This window comes from Herpailurus yagouaroundi, unplaced genomic scaffold, assembly GCF_014898765.1.
Source record: "Herpailurus yagouaroundi ecotype Mexico unplaced genomic scaffold, PumYag 163, whole genome shotgun sequence".
Taxonomy (NCBI): Eukaryota; Metazoa; Chordata; class Mammalia; order Carnivora; family Felidae; genus Herpailurus; species Herpailurus yagouaroundi.
This window is the reverse complement of record NW_024412404.1, coordinates 65258226-65281943: the sequence shown is the minus strand read 5'-3', so window position 1 is coordinate 65281943 and position 23718 is coordinate 65258226. Positions and strand designations below refer to the sequence as shown.

Here is a 23718-nt window from a genome sequence, read left to right as displayed (position 1 = left end):
AATCTTAGGCTTATTGCAGTATCATTAGCAGCAACATTTAAGCAACATCTGTGTGCTATAGAACTAATTGAAGTAGCAGAAGTGGCAGCTGTAAATCCACAGGAAGATGGCAGTTTGTACCCAGCACTGCTGAGTTAGCTGCTAACTGTCAGCCTGTTCCCGCAATCTGGTCTCGAGCACCACGGCACAGGCACACAGTGTCCAAAAAAATACAGCGAGTAGGCTAATGATCCCATTAACCACTTTGCTGCACTGATTTGGCCGTTTTTCCCGTTTCCTTGTTGAATTTCATTATAAATTTCTCCATTCCTGTAAAAAGTCCAGCGTGAGACGTGTCTGACTTTAAACTACTTACCTGAGCCGGGAAACGCTTGTCTGGCCAGACCGAACCGAGGATGGATTTTTTTTTTGTTATTTAATAATTTTGCTCCCCTCACTCCTTTCGATTGCTTAAACATTTTTATCACATGCGTCTCTGTAAAAAATAACTTTAAAATCCCTAGTAATGTTGATATTTAAAGCAATGGCATTTTCTTCCCACGGACATAACATTTTCAATAATCAATACAAGATGGCAACCATAATTTATTAGCAGTAGGGGGAGGAGGGTGGGGGCAAGCGCTTGCCTGGTGTAAAGGGACCGGGCTGTCCGAGAGACTGGAGGGTCTGGTCTGTCTGTTGACTCACCGGGTTGGCATGCCAGGGCCGATGACTGACAGGCCGGCCGCACGCTAGTTCAGACCCAAAAGGCATCGACTGTTTCCCTTTTGTCGATATTAAGAAAAACGACACCGAGTCTTCCCTATAGAGAGTGAGCTAAGCTGGGAGTGAGGAATTACCAAGATGCCTCTTTCGGCAGAGGAAACAAGGGTGTCGGAGCCACTGTTTGTATTCAGGATATTTCCTCCATCAAGCACAACTGGAAAAAATATTTCCGACACCTCTCACCAAACCCAGCCCCGTCTTGCTTTTAACTCTGGGTTTGCTTGTTTCTGTCTCGGCGGCTTGTGGATGGCTCTCCCTCGGTGCCTGGCCCTTAGACAGTGATGTAACTGGTATCTCTCGAAGCACTCGCGAGTGTGGGATATACACAAAAGAAGATCTCCTTCAATATACGATGACTGGTGTGTTTGCCAACAACCCCGCTTCATTAGAAAATTGGCACGTCCGGCCAGCTGCCATGTGACACGCCGTTAACTGTGGACATTTGCTGTCTTAATACTCAAGTACTCAGGGACTCGACTGATAAGGGAGAAAGTGTTTGGAATCTGCTGAACCCCACGCTTAGGGTGCCACGCCACCTCACGGTATTGAAAATCAATAGCCACGTGACTGCGGGAAGGTCAGAGGTGCCCAGAATTAACTTCCTAGTACTAAATTACTATCCCTTGTTTCTTGGCTTATTTTCTAACAATAACACGTTTTAAGGGGGCCTGGTCAGAAACCACTCACGGGCACAAAGTGGGAAAGCCAGAACCGCCGGCCGACAGCTGCCAGTGTCTCCCGCCAGCCCCGGAAACATCAGGACGCCGAACGCTCCATCCATCTGTAACTCGGGTTCTTTAAAATCTATTTCGTCTTTAGTGGTGGCGTTTTAATCCTCACGTGCAAGGATGGAAGCTGGTGTGGAATCCGTCCATCTCTGACTCACCACACAGTGCAGCTTAGTAACAACTTGGGTGCTATCCCCACACCAGGATGGTGCTCGGGAGGTCACAGCGCGACGTAAAAAGGGGACAGAGATGTGCTCCTGGGAAGATTAGTTTATCAGGGAATAAGCTCCAGCACCTAACCACACAGAGTCACGTCTTCAGGTGTCGCTTCTGAATGAGACTCGGCCCCATCCCCAGCCCTCACGGCCCCGTCCCCAGTCCTCAGCCCCGTCTCCACCCCTTGGCCCTGTCCCCAGCTCTAGCTGCCAGAGCATGAGCTCTGCTCACCTTTACACTCGGGAAAGGACACACAGTTGAAAAGAGGGAGTATTGTAATAGCTTTTTTCAGAGAACTGTGGATATTCTGCTTTGATCCTACATCCGAACTGTACAAGTGGGAGTTTCTTCCAGTTCAGCTACAGAGCAGAATCTGAAACCCTGTCCGTGAGCTTCCACTGCCCTGACCTCACCAGTCCATCTTGTGCTATAAAAGGTTCTCTGACCAATGCGTGATTTTGGTCATTTGGAAATCGGGTTCACTGAGGCCGATCTTCCAAATGTTGATGTGATTCATTACCTAATACTAAAAAAAGTAGCATTTGTTTATATCACAGTCTCATTAGAAAAATCTATTCAGAGGCTGTAAAGCTCATAGCGGTAGACATGAGTTTTCAACTGTACTGAATGACAGCCTTCAACAACTTGCCTAAAATGTTCAAAGTATGGAATATGTGATGCAAAGAAGCAAATGCGACACACACGTTCACGAACTATTGTAAGGATGCTAGTGAATGTACCAGCCAGTCTAAGTGGAACAACACAGGACAGGACCTGAGTGTGGCTGAACGTCGAAGTTTCCTACAATATTCTATCTTTCTTCCTCTGCCCCAGAGGCAACAACCTAGTATTTATCATCCCCTTTTCCCCTTTGTAAAGGTTTTATTATGTACACGTGCATGTTCATATGTGTGTGTGCATAGGTGGTTGTATGTGTGCATATATATTTAAAGCAACATATATCCCTCAAGACTTGAAGTTTATTGAACGCAGTACTGGAAGTCCTAGCCACAGCGATTAGACCACAAAAAGAAATAAAAGGCATTCAAATTGGTAAGGAAGATGTAAAGCGTTCACTATTTGCAGATGACAAGATACCATATACAGAAAACCCTGAAGACTCCACCAAAAAACTACTAGAACTGATAAATGAATTCCGTAAAGTCACAGGATACAAAATCAATATTCTGAAATCTGTTGCATTCCTATATGCTGATAATGAAGCAGTGCAAACTGAAATTAAGAGAAGAATCCAGTTTACAATGGCACCAAAAACAATAAGATACCTAGGAATAAACTTAACCAAAGAAGGGAAAAGCCTGTACTCTGAAAACCAGAACACCGATGAAAGAAATTCAAGACGATGCAAACAACTGGAAAGACATTCCCTGCTCTATTGTTAAAATATTCATATTACCCAGAGCAATTTAATGCAATCTCTATCAAAATAACAACAGTTTTCACAGCACTAGAACAAGCAATCCTAAAATTTGTATGGAACCACAAAAGACCCCAAGTGGCTAAAGCAATCTTGAGAAAGAAAAATAAAACTGAAGGTATCATAATTCCAGACTTTACTTATCTTACAAAGCTGTAGTAATCAGAACAGTATGGTACTGGCACAAAAATGGACACGCAAATCAATGGAATACAGTAGACAACTCAGAAATAAACCCACAATTCTGTGGCCAATTAATCTTTGACAAGGCAAGAATAGGCAATGGGAAAAAGTCTCTTCAACAAATGGTGCTGGGAAATCTGGACAGCTACATGCAAAACAATGAAACTGGACCACTTTCTTACACCACGCACAAAAACAAACTCAAAATGGATTAAAGACCTAAGTATGAAACCTGAAATCATAAAATCCTAGAAGAGAGCATAGGCAGTAATTTCTCTGATGCTGGCCGCAGCAACTTATGTCTCCTGAGGGAAATATAAACAAACTATTGAGACTTTATGAAAATAGAAACTTTCTGCACAGCGAAGGAAACAATCAACAAAACTAAAAGGCATCCTAGTGAAATGGGAGAAGGTATTTGCAAATAACATATCCAATAAGGGTTTAGTATCCAAAACATACGAAGAACTTCTACAACCCAAAAAACAATGCAATTAAAAAATGGGAAGACAAGGGGCGCCTGGGTGGCTCAGTCGGTTGAGCATCCGACAACGGCTCAGGTCATGATCTCGTGGTTTGTGAGTTCAATCCCCACGTCGGGCTCCATGCGGACAGCTCAGAGCCTGGAGCCAGCTTCGGATTCTGTGTCTCCCTCTCTCTCTCTCTCTGTCCCTTCCCCACTCAAGCTCTGTCTCTCTCTGTCTCTCAAAAATTAATAAACATTAAAATTTTTTTAAATAAAAAAAATGGGAAGACATGAGCAGACATCTTTCCAAAGAAGACGTCCAGATGGCCAAGAGACACATGAAAAGATGCTCGACGTCACCCATCATGAGGGAAATGCAAAGCAGAACCACGATGAGATCTTCCCTCACACCTGTCAGGATGTGGCTCAAATCAGAAACACAAGAAGTAGTAAGTGTTGGCGAGGACGTGGAGAAAGGGGAATCCTCTTACACTGTTGATGGGAATGCAAACTGGTGCAGCTACTCTGGAAAATGGTATAGAGGGTCTCCAGAAATTAGAGGGTAAAATCACTCTGCTTTCCAGCAACCGCACTACTAGGCGGTTGGGCGGTTACCCAAAAAGTACAAAAACAATGATTCAAACAGATACATGCACCACAATGTTTATATAAAGCAGCATTATCTACAATAGCCAAAATAGGGAAGCAGCCCAAGTGTTCATCAATGGATGAATGGATAAAGAAGATGTGGTGTATGTATACAATGGAACGTTATTCTGCCATAAAAAAGAATGAAATCTTGCCATTTGCAACAACGTGGATGGAGCTAGGGAGCATAATGCTAAATTAAATAAGTCAGAGAAAAGACAAATACCATATGATTTCACTCATGTGAAATTTAAGAGTTTATTTTGAGAGAGAGCAGGTGAGAATGAGTGAACATGTGAATGGGGGAGGGGCAGAGAGAGGGGAAGAGAGAGAGACTCCAAAGCAGGCTCTGCGCTCTCAGCACAGAGCCACACATGGGGCTCGAACCCATGCACTGTGAGATCACGACCTGAGCTGAAATCAAGAGTCGGATGCTCAACCAACTGAAGGCATCCCAGGCGCCCTTCACATGTGAAATTTAAGAAGCAAAGAAGCAAAGGAAAAACAGAGAGACAGAAACCAAGAAACAGACTTTTAATTACAGAAAACAAACTGGTGGTTGCCAGAGGGCAGATGGTGGGGGGAAAGGGGAAACAGGTGATGGGGATCAAGGTACATTTGTCATGACGAACGCTCGGCAATATATACAAGTGCTGAATCACTAAACTGCACACCTGAAACTGACAGAACACTGCATGTTAACTATACTGGAATTTAATCTAAAAACTTAATAAAAGGGGCACCTGGGTGGCTCAGCCGGTTGAGCGTCTGACTTCGGCTCAGGTCATGATCTCATGGCTCGTGGGTTCGAGCCCCGCGTCGGGCTCACTGCTGTCAGCGCAGAGCCCGCTTCGGACCTTCTGTCCACCGCCCCCACCCCCCCCCCCGCCCCTTCCTCACGTGTGCTCTCTCTTAAAAATAAATACATCTTTTTATAAACTTAATAATAGAAAAGCTCTTGTTTGTGACCTTTACAAAATTAGTACCGTGCCCCAGGCAGTCTCCCGCAGCCTGCTTTGTGGACTCGTGACCCCGAGACTCGCCCACACTGTGGCACGGAGCTCTACTCACTCTCCAAGCGGTGCGATTTCCACTATGCACGTACCTGTCCTTCTCTGGACGGGTGTCTGGACTGACCACCGTTTTCACTCTTGCACCCAGGCCTGGCTTCTGGGCACACACCAGACTCCCTGGGGAGTGTGCCTGGGGGAGAAATGGCTGGGCTAGGACACCAGAGGGTAACCCCACACGACCGTGCAAAGTCACTGCACACACAGCACAGACTAACTGCCCTTTTCCAGGTCTTACAGGGGCTCTTCTTCAGGTTCCTGGAACGTTAACCATAGTCAGCTCTTAGCGTGCACGGCCATTTGTGGGTGTTCAAGAGTTGCTTCTAGAATGAGAAGTAGGAGAGCTTCGCTGCCCAGTGGGATCAGGACTTATGTTGAGGTGGTGGCCTTGGGCTTCACATCTTCATAGCTGGCTTGTTTGGGAGCAAAAGGCTAATCCTTCTTGTGGGGGGAAATGCAACCTATCACGGCGTGTTGTAAGGATCGCAGCCCCCAGTTCTGATGAAGGATGAAAATGTCAGCGTTTTGTTGGTAACGTCCCGTATTTACTAAAGTGCTCTCTGAAAAGGCCTGTGACAAAGAAGGCTCTGTCGTGCCAACACAGGGACCGCCATTTGACCAGACTTTACAAGGCGCTGGGTCTCAGCGCTCAGTGTGCAAAGTGCCAAGATGGACGACGCCCAGGGGAAGGCCCCACAGGGTGTTGGAGGGCACCCAGAGGTCTCTCTTAAAATGAAGGACTTGCCAGAAGGTTCCCAGAATGCTCAGAAAGCTGGCTTTTCACCTCCGCAAGTCCCTGGTTCTTTTCTGTGTTGTTCGGGCACAAATTCTAGAAACGCTTCTTTTCAGAAACTTCTCCTTGTAGTTGGTTTGTCGAAAGCAGGTTCCCGCAAGCGTGGCCAGAATGCGCAGCCACGAACCGCATGGCTCAGGCTTCACCGTTCTCGAAGCCGGCTCCAACCTGCGGACAAGCTTCCGTCAGACGCCTGCCTCCCCGGGCAGCGCCCTCTGTAAGTGTGGGTCTCCCGGACCGCCTCGTGGTCACTTCTGCCCCGGCAACGGCTCTCTCTGTTCACCCGCTGCCGTGTTTTTCCAGCTGCGAGAAGAGCTTCTGGGGGAGTTGTTCCAATAACCGTCATCTTGATCTTAAATGTAAACATTGTCACCGTGGTTCAAAGAGAGATTAATGGTTTGCTGACGGCTCCATACGTCCTGAGGAAATGACGCGCCAGAGGGACACGCAATCGCCATCTCATTTCCAACGCCAGTGGAGAATCCACACCCACACGTGGCCGCGGGTGTCCCTGGGACTCACGGTAGGTGCTGCCCAGGTCTGGGGCTTGGATCTACTTTCTGAGCAACTTGCCACCTGAGAAGGAAGTGTGGCATTTGTCCCCTAAAGAGGGACACAGGAGAAAGGGCCGAGTGCCAGCTCTGCCCTCGGTGCAAACTTTGAGGCCACGGCTGGAGCTCCGTTCCAGGGACAAGATGGCAGGAGGATCACACAGGTCTGCGTGGGACAGCCTGTGGCACTCAGCCACTCGTGATCTGCAGCCCAGCCCCAGGCCCCTCCGGCCCACTCTCTCTGGTTCCCCGAGCTGCTGCTCACACCAACTCCACGTCGTGTGCTAGCAAGGCAAACCGACTCCGACCAGTTCACCCACTCTTGACCCCACGCCTGCTTCCACCTGCAAAGCAGCGCGGGACACGCTGTGGGCGGCCCTGGGGCTCGGGATGGCCCCTCTCGCTTAGGTCTGGGCCTCAAACCCCACGCCGTCTTGACAAAGCCAGGCCCGCGGCGCTGTCAGGGCTGTGGCCTGAGTGTCAATACCAGGAGGACCGGCCAATTATACTCCACATCTGAATTCCTTATATTTTCTAAGTGTTCTACACTAATTAGTGAGTCCTGTTAGCTCTAAGGATTAGTAGCTTCTCTAAGAAGACACAGCGACGTTAAGCGACTTACCTAATTATGTAAAACACGGGATGCAGAGACGAGCAGGCTTCTCCGCCGGGCAAGGCGCCTCCGTTCTCATGGGTCCCCAGGGTGCCGGTGATGCAGTCCTGGCCTCGAGGACAGCGGGGTGCTAGGTGAGGTCCCTGTGATCTCCTTGGGGCCTGCACTCCTCACAGCCTATCTCCCCTGGCAGGAACTCGGGTCTTGTGGCCGTTCCCTGCATGGGGCGCTGGGCGAACTTCAGTGACAAAGGAGGGATTCAGGAAAGTCCACCATCCCCGGGCAGTAAGTGAGGAAAGGCTGTAAGAGGAGGCAGGTCTTTGCAGACCTAGGGGGCTCCCGCCAGACAAAGTCAGGGCTGCCGGGGCCGTGGTGTCCCCTGATGCCTGTGAGGCCTGCCATGCACTGCTCTCCTGATTGCCATCTGGAACTTCACCCAGAGCTGACTCCACACATGTCACCGCACTCCCAGTGGCAAGAGTGTCAGCCCTCCCCCTTGCCCGACCATCACCACTGCCCTCTGGGCCCCTGGTTTCCTCTGCTCTAAGGTGCCTGGAGCTCCTTCTACTTGAAAGGCCTTCCATGTCCTGTCCAGCAATAACAGGTACAGTGCATGCCCTGCCTCCTCCAGGAAGCCCCTTTTGATTTTCTGAGAAAGCATGCCCTGAGCTGGGTCCTTCTCATATTGGTGTCACATGGCCCATCTATGTGGAGGCTGGCTGCTCCCCCCCCCTGCCCCCCCCCCCCCCATGACCTCGTCTGGGGCATTCTCATCCACCGGCCCTGCAGGGACAGAGCAGAAGTGTGACAGGCATGTCGTCTTGAGATTAGACTGCAGCAACCAGTACGGTCTTAAGACATCTGTCGGGGGGCCCTTCTTAACCCAGTAAATACACTGTTCTTATAATCAGAGCCATTAACACATTTCCGTTGCAAAAATTTAGAATACACAGAGAAACACAGAAAAGAAGTTTCAACTACTCATGCTGAGTGATCACTGTAGTGCCTTGCTCCGCAGACGGTTTTTTTTTTTTTTAAACAAGATCTACCATTTATGCATACGTCATGTCTGAGCATCATCGTCATCTTTCCCCAGCACAATGGGAACGAGATTCCTGGCTTGAGGAGCTTCTGGGAGAGAGTTCAAACATGGTGCTATTCTCGCAGCAGGAGGATGCCACAGCGGCTCAAGTTCAGAGGCAGCGTTATGGATGTCGGCCGAGTGTAGCCCGAGGCCCCTTGCTGGGAGGGCAGGCTTGGAGAGACCCTCCTGCACTGGGGTGCCGGTGGGATAGGGAAGGGGCAGGTGGGACCCACAGTCGGCCACAAAGGCACCTGCGATGCCCCGGCAGGTTCGGGCCGAGCCCACCACAAGGTTCCACCCCTTCCCGCGAAATCCTGCTCATCTACACCTGAGACCAATTCGCTGGAAACTACAGAGTACCTGTCACGCTGCCTCCTGGTGCAGAAGTCCGATGTTTGAGTGGAGAGGTACCGACAGCTACATCCCTCTTGGTGGTGTAACGTTCAGATGCGTCACGTCGAAGAGAAGGCAGCTTTAGGTAAATGCGGGTTCTCGGCTCTGCAGGGAGCATCCTGGTCCGGAGATGGAGCGGGAGGAGTCGGGTGCCTCGGCCGCAGGGGAGCGGAGCTGTGTGCTCAAAGCAAAAGCCCTCCCTGCCGCTCGATGTGCCTCTGGTGGAGGTCCCGTGGAGGCCCAGATGTGCGTCTGTCTGGAGCCGGGTGACTCTGAGTCCACGGCTGGAGGACACAGTCGGCCCTCCAGACAACGACCACACACACTTGCACGTGCACCCTGGAGGCCAGCAGGTGGCTTTGCTTCTCTTCCGGGGTTACAGGTAAGAGAGAACTGACTTTCCAACCCCCGGGGTGGGGGACCCCTTGGCGTACGTAGAACATCAAACGTGTGAGCACTCTGGAGTCAGAGTGGTAGGGAGGAACCGGAACTCTCCTCCCTTCTTGGGGAGAGAGAGAGGGAAAAGATTCAGCAACTGTCAGAGGTACGATCTCTAGCTTTTCTCAGCACCACTACAGGTTTAAAGTAACTTGGTCTGCATTACATAGAATGTGTTTTCTGTCATAAAATCGTATAATAGTTTACCCTAATTTTTTAAATTTTTACTCATTTATTTATTTTAAATTAAAAAATTTTTTTAACTTTATTCATTTTTGAGAGACAGAGAGAGAGTATGAGCAGGCAAGGGGCAGAGAGAAAGGGAGACACAGAAACAGAAGCGGGCTCCAGGCTCCGAGCCGTCAGCACAGAGCCCGACACGGGGCTCAAACTCGCGGACCACGAGATCACGACCTGAGCCGAAGCCGGCCATTCAACCCACTGAGCCACCCAAGCAACCCTGTAATAGTTTATTCTAACAAAATCATAAAGTTCTTAGCTGAATGTCCCCCCTGCCCGCCAGGCACCATGCTGCCTACCTCTGTCTCAGCCCTTGTTGTCACCCAGAGTCAGAGGTGGGGCGGGTCCTTCGTGGTGTGCAGGGGGGGCCGAGGCAGTGGCGAGGGCGGGGACGTGGACCCCGGGCGGCTCTTGGCCACTGCTCTGGACGCACCTGTTTCTGGGAAAAGCAGCAGAGTCACAGGCTTCCAGTGCAGGAAGCAATGAGGCTGGCACATCCCTGCCTTTCACATCTTCCACTGTTGACAGCTTCTGTTTTATAAAACGCATTGAGAAACAGGGGAAAATGCCTCCTGCCCTCATGCGATAACCTGATAAACGAGATTTTAGTTGTCCTGTCCCAATGTCTGTACCGCCACCACCCCCTCCGATGCTCCCGGCTGTGGGCCCTTGTGCTCGGGCCCCTTCTCCGCTCAGATGGTGTCTTGCTTTACACCCCTTCCCCCCTGGCCTTCAGGTGTCTGCACACAAATGCCCGCGAGGCGGCCCCGGACCAGGGCAGGCTCCCGAGGTGGCCCTGGGGGTCGGCATGGCCACGTGCGGTTGGCGAGGACCCGTCCCAGGGCCCCGCGGAGGTGGTGGACGAGTGAGGGCCTCTTGCCAGCACCCCAGCACCCCCGGTCAGCCCCGCGTGGTGCCGGGACTGGCTCTGGCCAGCCAGGGTTTTCTGGTAATGTTCATCCACTGCTGCTTTCGGAAGCCAGCTGGGAAGCAAATGATGCTGGGTGGTGATTTCCAAATTCCCTATCAGACACATTCTCTGCCACTCTGGAACTCGAAAGCCACACTCTGGACAGAACCAACGATGACACCAGAATCTCGAGGAATCATGCCCAAGAAAACAGCTCCTCCCCATTCCCGAGGCATGTGCCCAATGCATGCGACTGTGCAGCACAGACCCGCTGGTGTCCCCCAAGGCTCTGACGCCAGCGAGAAAAGTCCCGTCACCCACGGCTTACCTCGGGGCCCCTGAGCCAGGCTCTTGGGGGAGATGGCATAGCCTCAGGAGATGGGATGGAAAAGCAGGTACGTGAATCAGAATGCGCCCAGGCGGAGCCCTCTCCAGATCCTCCCGTGTACCTGCACCCCCCCTCTGCCAGGGCTGAGGCCTGACTCGAGCCAAGAAAGCTGGTGGGGAGACACTGATCTGCTCCCCCAGGGCCTAGTGTAGGTAAGCTAAGCCACTAAAACCCTGAGAAAGAGAGCCCTCGGCCAAACGTAAGGTGCTCCCATTCCTTTGGGCTCGGGACACACACCTGTTCCCTCCACGTTACGGGCTCTGGCCTACAAGCACTGCTTCACGATGTCTCATCAGAACCGTGACTGTCCCTTGAAGACAGCCCGTGGGGGCTGGCATAGCGTAGCTGTGCCCACCCCTTCTATGAACCAGACACTTCAAATGTCACTTCTCCTTGGATCCTGTGCTTTTTCCAGGAAAGCAAACAAAAATCAATAGAAACGCTCCTGGAAACTTCCTTGGGAACACCCTCTTCAAATGGAGAACTTACTTCCTGAGGAACACAGGGTCCTCTGTCAGCCTGTCTCTGCCACGTTGTTGGCCCAGACCCAGGGGGCTGTCAGAAGCCAAATCCCACCCGTGGGGTCTCAACTTGGGTTCTAGAGGTCCTCGGAGAGGCTGGGGGTCACGGGACGGGCGCCCACAGCACCAGGCGGGAATTGCAGATACCAGGGCTCTTGAGTTTCCAAAACACTGAGAATGGCTCCTCTCTCCCTCCTTGCAGAAGTCACACATGCCCCCAATCACACCGGTGTAGCCCCTGGTGTGAGGAAGGGGCTCAGAAGACCCCTTCTGCAGAGAAAGCGGTCACGCACACACAGTAGAACCTTCCAGCCCCTTCTTCTTGGGGCAGGTACATACACTGTGAGGCTTTGTGCCAACTTTCCTTCCCTGCGCCAGAGGCGGGCCGTCCAGGAAGATACACGGAGGCTGAGGCTAAACACCTCACCCCTTCCCGAATCAACGTCCCGACGGATTTGACCCAGTCTCTTACTGACGGACCATTGGAGTGATTCCTTTTTTAGTATCATAAGCACAACTTTGAGGAAGATCCTTCACCAACTCCTGTTTCTTTGGAGGGATGATTCTGTTACTGCTACCTTTACTTTTACGTGGCCTGGAGAGTCTTCTGGGCTCTGTCACACGGGACAGTCTCTCCAAGGTGAGCCCCATCCTGGCTGCTGTGCGAACTCCACTCCGAGGACCTGCCTGCGTCAGGTTGGATGCTGACCACGCCTTCCCTGGTCCTGTTCTTCCCCCAAGTCCCTCTTCTGGCTCTGCAATGCACTTGCCTGTAGCCTTAGACAAGTCCTGAAACCTTGGGCCTGTTTCCCTACCTGTAGGACAGAGGAAGCAGTGGGATCAGCTCTATTCAAGGTAGAGCCTGTCTCTACCAGCTCATGGAACGTGGGCCGTGGGATCTGCTGGGCTCAAGAAAGGTTAGGAAGCAGGTAGGAGACGGGCGTCTGTGCCAGGAAAGGCTGTCGGCAGAGGGTGGGGCGGGGTGGGGCAGGGACTATGGTGCCAAAGCTTGAGGCATGGGCGGCTCCGCGTGAATTGAGGCCCTGCTGATTGGGGTGGCAGGTAGAGGATGGCCTTGCCTGCGGGCCTGGGGCCGGAGTCCAGGCCTTGCTGTCCCCAGGAGCTCTGCTCAGCCTATGAGCAGACAGACAAGCAATCCCCGGCAAAACGGTGGCTGTGCTTGGAGGAAAAGGACAGGACAGAGGATGGAGAGCTGGCTGTCCCAGCAGGTGTCTTGGGAGGCCTCCCCAGGGTGGGGCACAGGGGGCAGAGCATTCTGAGGGGAGCAATCCTGCAGGGAGGTCCATGCGGACCCCACCTCCTAGGAGAAGGGGCAGAGTGGCCATGGGTGACAGGGACACGAGAGCCTGCCTGGCAGAGGAAGCCGGGAGCCGTGTGGCTGGGCGCACACCCAGGGGCTCTGCTGAGGTCTGAGAGGCAGTGGGGTGCAGGGCGGGCCTGGCGCGTGCTGGCCCGTAGGTTCTGGGGAGACCATGCTCATGGGCAGTCCCAGCAGAATGCCACGTGCAGCCAGTGCCTCGCTGGCAGGGCTGGTTTATGCCACCTGAGCCCAGAGTACCCGTGCACCTGCACGGAGAGAGAGGTCCCGGCTCCAAGAAAGGGCTCCGGCAGTGCCGGGCGTTTCCCAGGAGTCGGGGCAAGATGCGAACCCACGCCAGGAGGGAGGCGGCGTCCCAGCAGATGCGTCCTAACAGGAGGAGACAGGTTGCCTTGGACCTTGGTCAAGAGCTGGGTCCAGCCACGAGGAGGAGGGTGGAGAGGAGCACGGGACGCCCCCGGAGGCAAGCGTTAACAGGGGCTGAAGGAGGCCCCTCTGGGGGGCAGCCAGCCCCCACCTGTCCCAGGCCGGCCGCAGCGGCCACTCCCCCTGCCGTCCTCAGCGGCAGCTGTGCACAGCCTCCCGGTGAGCCCCGACGTCGCTCACGCTCCAGGCTTGCTACCTGACACCTGTCCGCGGCCGGGACGAGCTGAAAGCCACCTTGTGGAGATAGTGCAGGGGGTGCCCTGGCGTCTTGGGCCCCAGGCTCACCGCTGGCTTCTGCACCTGGTCACTCAGGACCGAGACCCTGGAATCAGGAAGGAGACTCCGGACTGGTGTCCCTAGATAACCTGGACCAAATTTAGTGGCAAGGAGTGCACGGAAACCCGCACGGCAGAGCTGGCCTGAGGTCCCTGCTCCGTCCTTTCCTCTCACTGGGCTCCCTGCTGCCCCTCACCTGCCCTGTGCTGCCGTGCATGGGGGCCGAGGAGTGACGATCTGCACGGGCTGCTCCCTGATCCCCACACTTACCTGAGGGCCACGCCGCCCCAGGCCTTTCCACGTACGGGCGGTGAGGCTGGACCAACTGCACGCCACCTGGAACAGAGACACACCCTCTGGTGGCCAGGAGGGGTCCTGAGGAACAGACTGTGGTTCCTGGGCACAGCCCTCCTTGGGGGCCTCCTCTCTCCTTTCCAGACGCCTGTTCCACCCAGTTCAAGGTTGGCACGGACATCTGCAGACACTGTCCTCACAGAGGTGGAGGCTGTGTGTCTGGGCGTGGTCATGTGTTCAGTGGACTGGGGCTCTGTGACCTCTGAAGGCACAGGGTCAGGGGCTGGGACACTCTGGGCCCACACTCTCTGCCCTGGGTGTAGCCCTTGGCCAGGCTAAGATGCTCCCAGGCACGGCTGGAGGATGGTGAACACAAAGACGGAGGGCCTCTGCTGGGGACAAGGGAGGAACCACAGCCTGCTGCTGTGTCCCAGGAGAGGGATAGGGACCCACTGGCATGGGGCCCGGGGGCTCTGAGGACCACCCACAGTGGAACAGGGTCTCTGGAAGGCACCGCCCTCCCACCCCAAAGTGGGAGGCTGTCTGTGCACCTGTGTGCAGGGCCTGGGTGGCCTCTTCATTCCACGGCCAGACTGACTTCCAGCCAACAGCTCTTCCACCGGCTCTGTGGGAGCTGGCTCCAGAATGTTCTAGAATGTTCCATTTCTGGCTCAGGACTTTTCTTCCATCCACCTCACCTGACTGGAAACTCTGACGGGGCCAGTAAGGTGGACAGCGTGGTCAGGTGTGGTCACGGCTACTATTCTGCCCTCTTCAGCAAGGGTCTCAGCTGAGGCGAGTAACCTGTGAGCCCAGACTTACGCTGTCCCGCACATTTGATGGGGTCATCAGGGCAGGGTCACCTGGGGAGGCTGCATAGGAAGAGAGTATCACAGCCAAAGCCTGTGAAGCCACGAAAGCCCTTTTCCCAAGAAAACTGGTCTAAATTGTGGTACAGAAGAGAACATCCTAGGAACACCTGCCCATACTAGGTTTGAACTTGAGTACAGCAAAGGGTGGGCTCCCCAGGCCGGTGCATCCAGATGGCAGGTATGGGTTCACGGGCCTGCCAAGCCACAGCCCTCTTCCCAGCTCACGGGCTGTCCCCCGGCTCACGTTCCTGCCCTCGTCTTTCAACGTGCCCAGGACCCCGCTCTCGACTCTTGCTGATGAGAGCAATGGGGCCGAAGCAGCCCCACCCCACCGCCTCCTTCCGGGGGCGGGGGGGGGGGGACTGTCTGGGGGGTGCTGGGAGCTGTGGGCTGTGTCCAGGGATACACAGTGTGACCCCATCCCCGGATGCAGACGCCCTGCAGAGCGCAGCAAGTGCGACAGGAACTCAGCAATACTTGAAGGACAAGAGGAGGAAAGATGGATCCGGAAGGCCCACCCGGAGCAGCGAGAACACAGAAGGGGGGAAGGGCCAGGTCCCCGTAGTCGGCTCTCAGACAGGTGTGAACGAGAGGACACAGACGTTCCCCGTTACAGGGGAAGGTCCTCAGGGGGGGCGGCTGCAGGGAGGCCCACAGGACATCCAAGAAGGGCCGCTCCAGCGGGGTAAGCGCAGCCACGACGGTGAGGGCTCTGCCCAGACGCGGCCTCTCACACAGAGGCTTCTGCTCAGAGTACTTCCCCTTTTTGGGACTCAAAAGAGCAAAGCAAGGCCTGTGAAGGAAGCATCCGGAGAACGTGCCGGGCCCAAGTCGAGCTTGCTCTGGCTGGACTGGAACCGTCTGGCACTGAGGATTTGCGTTCAGCAGGAGCACCGCACGCTTATCTGGAAGGATCTGTATCTGGAAGGATCTCCAAGCTGTCACAAGTTTAACACTACCGGGGGGGTCTGTCTCACTCCCCAAAGGAACCCATCCACAAGGGCTGTGAGCTCAGCCCAGCCCCCAGCCTCCTCTGTCCCGTGGGCCTCCCTCACCTGGTGGGCCGCACACGGCACAGGATGCCCCTCGTGTGGTTGCCAGGTGAGCGGGTGGTCAGGGCTCTCTAGCCTGCTCTCTCGGGCTCTCGACTGATTAAATCCCAAAGATGGCCAGGGCTGGCCCTTCCTTCCTGGGCACAGATTCAGACTCCCCTCTGAAGGTCCCTCGGAGATGTGCCTGGGGCTGGGGGTGCCCCAGCCTCCAGGGCTTTCCCACAGGGCCCGGGGCCCGAACCGCCTGCTGGGGAGTGCAGCCCAGCCCTGCATACCTGCCCCTGCACTGCCTGCCAAGAGCCTCACACAGGCATCCACTTCTGCTGGGAGCCATGGCCGTCAAAACACGCAAAAGCAAGACTTTTTGCATAGTATCACATGTTGCTTAATGTTTGGACACTGATATTTTCTCCAGCTGGGTTTTTCTTAATTTAAGTCAACAAACCAATCTGGAAGCAAACATATTGCTCGTGTTTGGGAACCAAACAGAAGTGACGTGTAGCGGGAGACTTAAGGAAAGCCTCAGGTGTGTGTGTGTGCGGTGGTGTGCCCGCCGGGGGGGGGGGTGGACTCCACCTCTGAGAGGCAAGGAAAGAGGGGAGACAAAGTCCCTGGCCTCTCTCCTGTGCCCCTCGCACCCCTCGCCCCAGGAAGGGTGTGCGTGGGCAGGAACCACACATACGAGGAAAAGCCGTGCAGAGCGATCCCCAGGATGGCTGGCAGCCAGCAGAGTCATTTCCGCCCCAGTGGCACCAGAGTTCACAATGACGAGGGCACTGAAGCTCCTTCTCACGTCCTCAGACGCGGGGCCCCTGGTCCGGCCGAGCACCGACACCCACAGACGAGCTCCGCTCACCAGGAACCCAGGAAGGCAGCTCAGAACAGGGTGCTGAACACGAGGCTCTGTGAAGGTGCCCTATGACCCCAGTGCCACATTTTTCGTGATCGATCTTAACTAGCGTCCATGCGGAATCTTCTTCTTGTGGCTTTTTTTCCATGAAAAAACACTGAGACAACTTTAAAGACTCGTTAACGACGTCCTTTCATCAGGCTGGTCTCTGTATCCCGCAGCGCCTTGCTGTCCGGGCCCCTGGCCTGCGCCTCGCCCCCCAGCCCGCGGAGCCGGCCGGCTGATGGAGGCCAGACGTGCTCGTCTGTCGGCAGCTGGAGCCACGGCGTCCGCGGACCCTGCACAGCTGCCCTCAGCCGCTCACAGACGTGTCGGGACCTGCACTTTCTCCAGGCTCTGGGCCTGCCTTTCAACTGTCACCCCCTTTCCTTCAGACAGACGGACGGACAGACAGCCAGGGGCTGCATGGCAGGGTTTCGTTTAAATCTCCACGTCTTTCAAACTGATAACGGGCAAAATTGATGTGAACTTCAGTTTCCTAAACACAAACTCTCCATCAAACGCTGGCGAACGAGAAAGCAACCGCACACGGGCCGAAGGAGACCAAGCCAAGTTAAATCCCCCTCTGTGACCCCACGGCCGGCACAGCAGCAAGAAAACACGCAAAGGACGCACTGGGACGCCCAGACACGTGGCGGCTCTCGGACCACGGAGAAGGCCTTAGTTTCCCGCCCTTATAGGACAGTGTTCTGAGTGAAATAAACTCTTTCTGTGTGTCCCACGTGAAGTCATTTGTCACGTCAGAGTCCTCTGTGTGCGGCCTGAAACCCAAATCGCACAAAGACCTCCGGCAAGTTCTGAACAGTCTTCACGTCGATTCGGCCGTGACGTCCCACCTGCTCCAACCATGGCCGAGGCTGGGGCTGGCGCGGCCGCCCGTGGTCATGGCTGTGGGTGCCGATGGCAGGAGACACGGCCAGCAGTGCCCGCCTGCCCCTGCCGGGCCCACAGCAGGGAGGACAAGGACATCTGGAGCAGCACGCAGACCCCGCTGGGACCCGCTGGATCGAGCCACCACTTAGGTTTTGAAGCAACCCCCTTGAACAGGGTTTTGTTCCCATATTACAGTTTTGAAGGAAGTTCTGGGACAACGTTGTTGTTCATGACCGGGTTAAACGATGGTTTTGACATAAACACACCTGCACTCGACACGCCTGGCCACCCAAGAGAGGCGACTGTGTGAGCACGCTGTGTGCAGACAGGAGACTTGGAAGAAAACTTGTTCCCAAAGACATTTGGGTTAGAAACGGCTTCAGTCTCTCTAGGTTGTTCAATCAACGCTTCTGCTAAGAAGCAGACAAGGATTAAAAGCCCCAACTAAGTCGCTTGCAAGGTGAGCTTACCTGCGTTGTCCAGAATGGGCCCTGCCCGCACCCTTTGTATCTAGAACTGGGAGCAGCCGACCCACGTGGTCTGCGGCTCTGTCTTCTGCCACATCCCCTCCAGCCCCTGCCCGCACAAGACACCGCGAGGTTTCTTCTCTGGGCACAACGGCGGCAGACCCGTGCTGTCACTTCGGACCTCGATGCAGCCAGAGGACGCGGTGGACGACGGCGGGCTTACCTGGGGCTTCTCCACACGGAAAAGGCACCGGAGAACACAGCCACCCGTTGGAAACCTCGGCTCCCGCGTGGCCAAGGGCATCCGTACCGTATGCACGTGGTTCCGCAAAAACAACCGTTTTCTCCAAACCTTTCATCGTCCTGGTCTCTGGAAACGGGGGAGAACAGCAAGCAACGGCCGCTGCCCGGAGCCAGCTGTCCTGCCCCCGTGGGTCTCCGTGTCTGCGTTCAAAGTACCACGCGCCACGTTAGTGCAGGGGACCCGAGGCTGAGGCCGAAGAACACGACTAATTCTTGTTTCCACATTTCTTTTTATTTGGAAAGTATTTTTGTGTTTCTTTGTGCCTTTCCTTTTCCTCCTTATTTCCATAAGCCGCACTGCAACCTTGAGCAGCAGTGGCTCTAGGCGACCGTGCTGGCTTTTCATGTGGGCCCCCGCACAGCTTGTCCTTGGAGCGGTACACGGCCGTGCCTCTGTCAGCGGGAACCTCGGGGCATCTATCAGGCCCGTTCTGACAGGGCCGAGGAAGCCCTGGGAGGCAGAAAACGGGATGCGGTCTGTACTGCACCAAGGGCACGGCCCAAGCAGGCGGTGCCAGGCCACGAGGGGCTGCGGGGTCACCTCGGTCTGCTCTGATGGGCGGGTCCCCGGCCGCAAGTGGCCGAGCCCCGCCGGGGACCTGGGCCTTGTAGGCACGCCCGCGTGTGGCCGTCCGACTCAGGAACCCTCCCTGGGAGCCCACCCGGGGATCTGGGGATGGGTGGGAGGCATGCGGCGTGTCAGGGACCCACACCTTCCTGGCCCGGGAGGTGGCTGGGGTGCACGGCATGCGGGCGGCACGGGACACGCGGAGCATCGCCAGGGTCTGCCGGCAGCACCGACGACGGCACCCCATGCTCCGCGGGACCGGCACAGAGCGGATCACAGAGCTCCCTCTGCCCCCACTCTCAAGTCCGTCCTCAGACAGACGTGGCGACTGGGGGTCTCCCGACCACAGCCTAGTGCACTGCTATGGTGCCCTCTATTGGAAGGCACTCGGACGAAACCCACACCCGGGCCAGCGAGGCCAGAGCTGCTGCCTGTGAGGACCACGGTTTTCCGGCCCGTTCAGGGCAGAGCACGACCGCATTTCTTGGTGACCGTCAGTTCCTGGAGAAAAGCATTTTCCTCACAGAATTTACAACACAACCACTTCCGCAGTCCCCAATGCAAAGCGCACCCCGGACCCCCACTCGCCTTCCCAACACGTCAGAAACAACAAACGGGCCCCTCTGCTCGCACACGGAGACGCCGGGAGGGCGTGCTTACAGCTGTCGAAGCTTGCCAAGGGGCTCGGCGAAGCAAGGTGGCCCCGCGGCCTGTCCGGAAATCAGACCTCCACGTGGCCACCGCGGGTGCCAGACGGCGGGCTTTGAGACAGCAGCAGGGAGAAGGATGGAAATCAGAAGGTGATGCAGTAATGGTCCTACCACTTTATTTTTGAGGGGAAAGACCCAGAATTTGGTTGACATAATAATAGGATATAACAAATTGCAAATTGGTGAGAAAAGCCTAAAGTCTGTTTACATCAGGCACCGTTCCTTTACCGGTGTTAAGGTAACATGGAATTTAAAATACGCCCAAACCATGCGCATTACAGGCTGTATATTCACCCGGGCTCTCGGTGACACATACAAAGCACCTGAGCTTCCCTGCTGGGGTTTGAGTTGTCACAGGAACCCCTGACAAAAATACAGCTCTCTCCTGCACAGTGGGGTGGAGTTTATTTTCTCCATACATCACACGCTCTATTCTTATTTATCCACATGCATAGCTGCAAGTTTCCCTGGTGTTTCTCAGGTTAATTATAAAGAGACAACGACAACGCGATAATGAAGCATCGGACGGTGGCACTTGGTTGGAAACACTCTTCTCTGCTGCCAGCGACAGGAGCAGATCCCCCCTTCTTGTGTGACCTCTGACTCTTAGGCTCTATCGTCACCTTCCATTTGGAGCGCACAAAGGTCAGCAGCGGCAGGAGAGGGGCTAGGGCCCGAGGAAGACCCTCCACCCTCCGCCCTCGGGAAGGAGCCATTTCGACCAAACTCATCTCAAGGAGCTACTCCTTTTCCCAAATCACTTTGGTAAGTGGTTCGTTTCCATGCAACCGATACAACCCAAAGTGTGTGCATCCTGCACTGGTTTTCTGGCGGTGAGAAGAACATCGCTAGAAAACCTCCATGAGCACTGGTTTCCGCGGCCGGGCCTCCCTCAGGAAGGCCTGAGCGGGAGACACCGTCCCGGCAGCCTCAATGGCTAAGCAGAGAGGGGAGCCGGGGAGGCCAGCTTCTCAGGGGGACAGGCCTGCGTCAGGGGGGCCAGGGCCCTGGCGGGTGCCGGATGCTCCCACCTGCCCGGACGGTGGCTCTCAGGCTTGCCGGGCCCCCCACTTTCTTATCCCTGTGTTAACAGACATTAGAAATGGAACGACGACGGTGTGAGAGAGAAACAAACGATGAACAGCGGCCAGTCCTCTGAACTCACTCTGCCGTAAAATGTGGAAACAAGAAAAGGCACACACGCTCTGTCCCCCAGGACACGTTCAGTTCTTTTAATACCGCACAGACCACCTCCAATGTGCTAGAACCTTTATGTGTCACTCAAGTATTTACTCCCACAAGTTCTCCGTTCCGCCAGCAGGCTGGGGGCGGGGGATGCCACCCCCACGGGAGCCTCCCGGACAGCTCGGCTTCTCTGCCAGGCGGCCCTCGTGGGCGAGAAGCCACTCCTTCGTGGCCCGGCCTGCGGAGTAGTTGCCCACGGCTCCACTGCTGCAGACCACTCTGTGGCACGGGATGAGGATGGGAAGCTGCAAGACAGAGAGGCGACCCTGTCAGTCTGGGCTCGGGGCCCCCAAGGTCTCTCGGCATCCAGAGCAAGGCCCTTGACCACAGTGATGTGCAGGCCCCCGGCTGGCCGCCTCGGCGCTGTGCACCCCTTGGTCTCTGGGGGTCTCGGCACGGGCCGAGGACGGACACGACACTCCAAGGCAAATGAACGGCATTTTCCAGAGAATCCCTTCATACCAACGTTTGGAAGGAGAAAACTGTCTTTGGTAAGTAATTTGCGGCGTATGTTTACAAATTTCAAAATCACATTTCCAAGTTACGGGGCAGTAGGTAAAATTTGCAAACGTTTCGAGAAGTGACAGGAACCTTCAGGGAAGACCATACTCATGCAAGGCACTGGAAAAATGTGGCAAACTGGCACAGTTCCTACCTGCTTTTGTAAATAAAGTTTTATTGGAACACAGCCATGTTGTCTGGGGCTGCTGTTGCAGAACAAAGTGTTTACTACCAGGCCCTTCATAGGGAAGGTTTGCTGACCTGCTTCATGCTCTGCATTGCACTGGGAGTGCGTCTCCCTTCCTTAATCCCGGGATACTTGGAAGTTTGAGAAACTCTAGTCTTCGTCTGTTCTCACCTGAGCAGCCGCTGCCACCATCTGGCCCCTGGATACCTGGACTGGGACAGGCTGTCCAACAGCATCCCTGAGGACTCGAGACCCGGGGCCATGCCCACCCGCAGCCCTCCCCAGGGCGCTGGGGCCTCCCTGTGCACCCACCTCTGGAGACAGACGGAGGAGTCAGGTGCTTAATCAACACAACGACTTCACTAAAAGCAAGACCACCTCATGATGAAAATCCAAATACAATCCTACAAAGAGAAGCCAACCTACCGTTAAAAGGACCCACTGCCAGGACCAGGGACGGTGACGGCTGTCTGGGTGCCGTGCATCACTGGGACACACCAGGAAACAGAAGTGAGGGCTGGGCTCTGTGTGCCCAGGGCCTTCGCCGAACCCTGCCAATCCAAGTTACCGGCAGCTCGACATGCTGCGATACTAGTCCCGGAGGAAGGCAGGCTGGCCTGCAGCCCCGGAGGAGGAGGGCCCACATCGCAGGCAGGTCTTCCTACCACACCCTGATGCCCCAAGGACAGGACACTTCCCCCCGTGCCCTGCAGTCCTTCTGCCCTTGCCTGGGGCCGGCACAGGGCAGACCCATGGGTATCTGGTCCTCCACATCCCAAACTGGATACCAGAGCTCACAGGTCCTGGATTCGAGTCGGGACCACGGTCACATGGGTGGTTCGTTATTCCTGCAGCCGCACGCAGGCCAACAATCCCACCTAACACATTCCCTGTAGTCAATTCTCCCAGCAGAGAAGACCTCTGTCCTCCCCAAGGGTAGGGGGGTCCCTTTCAGCAGCGGTCTCCAGGGGAGCGCCTGGGTCGTCCCGCCACTGGTCTGGGCTGCACCGACGGGAGCTCTAAGGATGTCCGCTGGCAGACCTGCTCAGGGTCTGTTCTCGGGACGGAGTCCACTGTGGAGGGTGGGCACAGTGCGCCTCGCCCCTGCTTTTGATTTCCATGGGGTGGGACACCCCCCGGAAGAAGGGACCCGCCACCGCATCCTTTGCCCCCGGCCTGAGGCGGGGAGGACTCCCTGAGCAGCCATCCTGGGACGAAGGCACGGGAATGCCCGGCACCAGGTGGGGTCCTGCGAGGGGACCTGTCTGCCCCGCAGCACAGATGTCATCAGCACCTGCCTCTGCTGGGCTGGTAACAGGGAAGGGGGGCTCATTCCAGCCAGAATTCCTGGGAAGCCCACTGTGGCCACAGCACCTCGTGAGTTGAGCTTGTATTTGAGTAAAGCTAATACCCTGCTGTCCTTCATCCACTGCACAGCTGGCCCAGGACACAGGAGGAAAAGAAAGGGAAGGAGCTTATGCCCCCTTAAAGCCAGAGTGGACAGGGGCCCGTCTCCAGTTGCTGCCCTCGCCTCCCTGGTGGCCAGTGGGCACTATTTAGAGCATGCCAACTGCAGGGGGCACACCGTGTTCCCACAGTGGGGGCTCTGGGGGATGAATGGTCATTTTGCTTAAAGGCCCCGACAAGCAGTTACTCAGAACCCAAGACTTCCCAGGACAGGACATCTGGTGGATTCTCAGCAGAGTTCAAACCTCTCAGGAGATGGTCTGCCCAGGGGTCCTGGGTAAAACAGCCCTCATTCCTAAGTGGCTGCATCTTGACTGGGGTGCAGGGACGTGGGTGGTCAGTCACGGAAGGCCCAGGACATGCTAGGGTGACGGTTCTCGTTGTTGTGCAGATCACAGCAGTGCTCCATGAACAGCCAGCCAGCACAGCTATAGGAACTGGCCCCGCTCTGGAGACAGACCCTCAGCGGACCCCACCCTGGAAGGGAGCCGGGTGGTACCCAGGGACCGCTCAGCTCCCATCCTGCCTCACCTCCTGAAGCCCCAGACCTGCTGTCCCCAGCCCCTCTCCGTGAACTCACATGTGGCTGTCATGCTCCAAATGTCCTGCAAGGAAAAACGGCCACTCCTGCAGGGCCCTGAAGGGTGAGAGTTTCTCAGAATCCCTCTACTAAGTCTGCAGCTCAACAGAGAGAAGATTCACGTCCCCTACCCCCAAGCTCCAACTCCAAAGACCCGAACTGGACAAAGCGACCAGCGACCAGCCACCCGTCAGCTGAGTTTC

At 55.3% G+C, this 23718-nt stretch overlaps 1 protein-coding gene and 1 long non-coding RNA gene across 6 annotated transcripts in view; both read right to left on the bottom strand.

Annotated features, from left to right (window-relative positions):
• Positions 1–14736, bottom strand: part of LOC121037394 (uncharacterized) — a 37296-nt gene extending 22560 nt beyond the window's left edge. Inside the window, exons 1-3 of the long non-coding RNA XR_005793758.1 lie at positions 13757–14736; positions 9926–10065; positions 5550–9450 (exon numbers count right to left, since the gene is read on the bottom strand). This is a non-coding gene — a long non-coding RNA (uncharacterized LOC121037394). The remainder of the gene's footprint in view (positions 1–5549; positions 9451–9925; positions 10066–13756) is intronic.
• Positions 14737–19634: 4898 nt separating this feature from the next.
• The window catches only part of MGMT (O-6-methylguanine-DNA methyltransferase), a 303642-nt gene continuing 299558 nt past the window's right edge, over positions 19635–23718 (bottom strand). For all 5 annotated transcript variants that reach the window (XM_040486787.1, XM_040486788.1, XM_040486789.1 and 2 more), the window contains one exon: positions 19635–21025. In XM_040486787.1, coding sequence (XP_040342721.1) covers positions 20825–21025 — 201 coding nt within the window. In that variant the 3' untranslated portion in view covers positions 19635–20824. The remainder of the gene's footprint in view (positions 21026–23718) is intronic.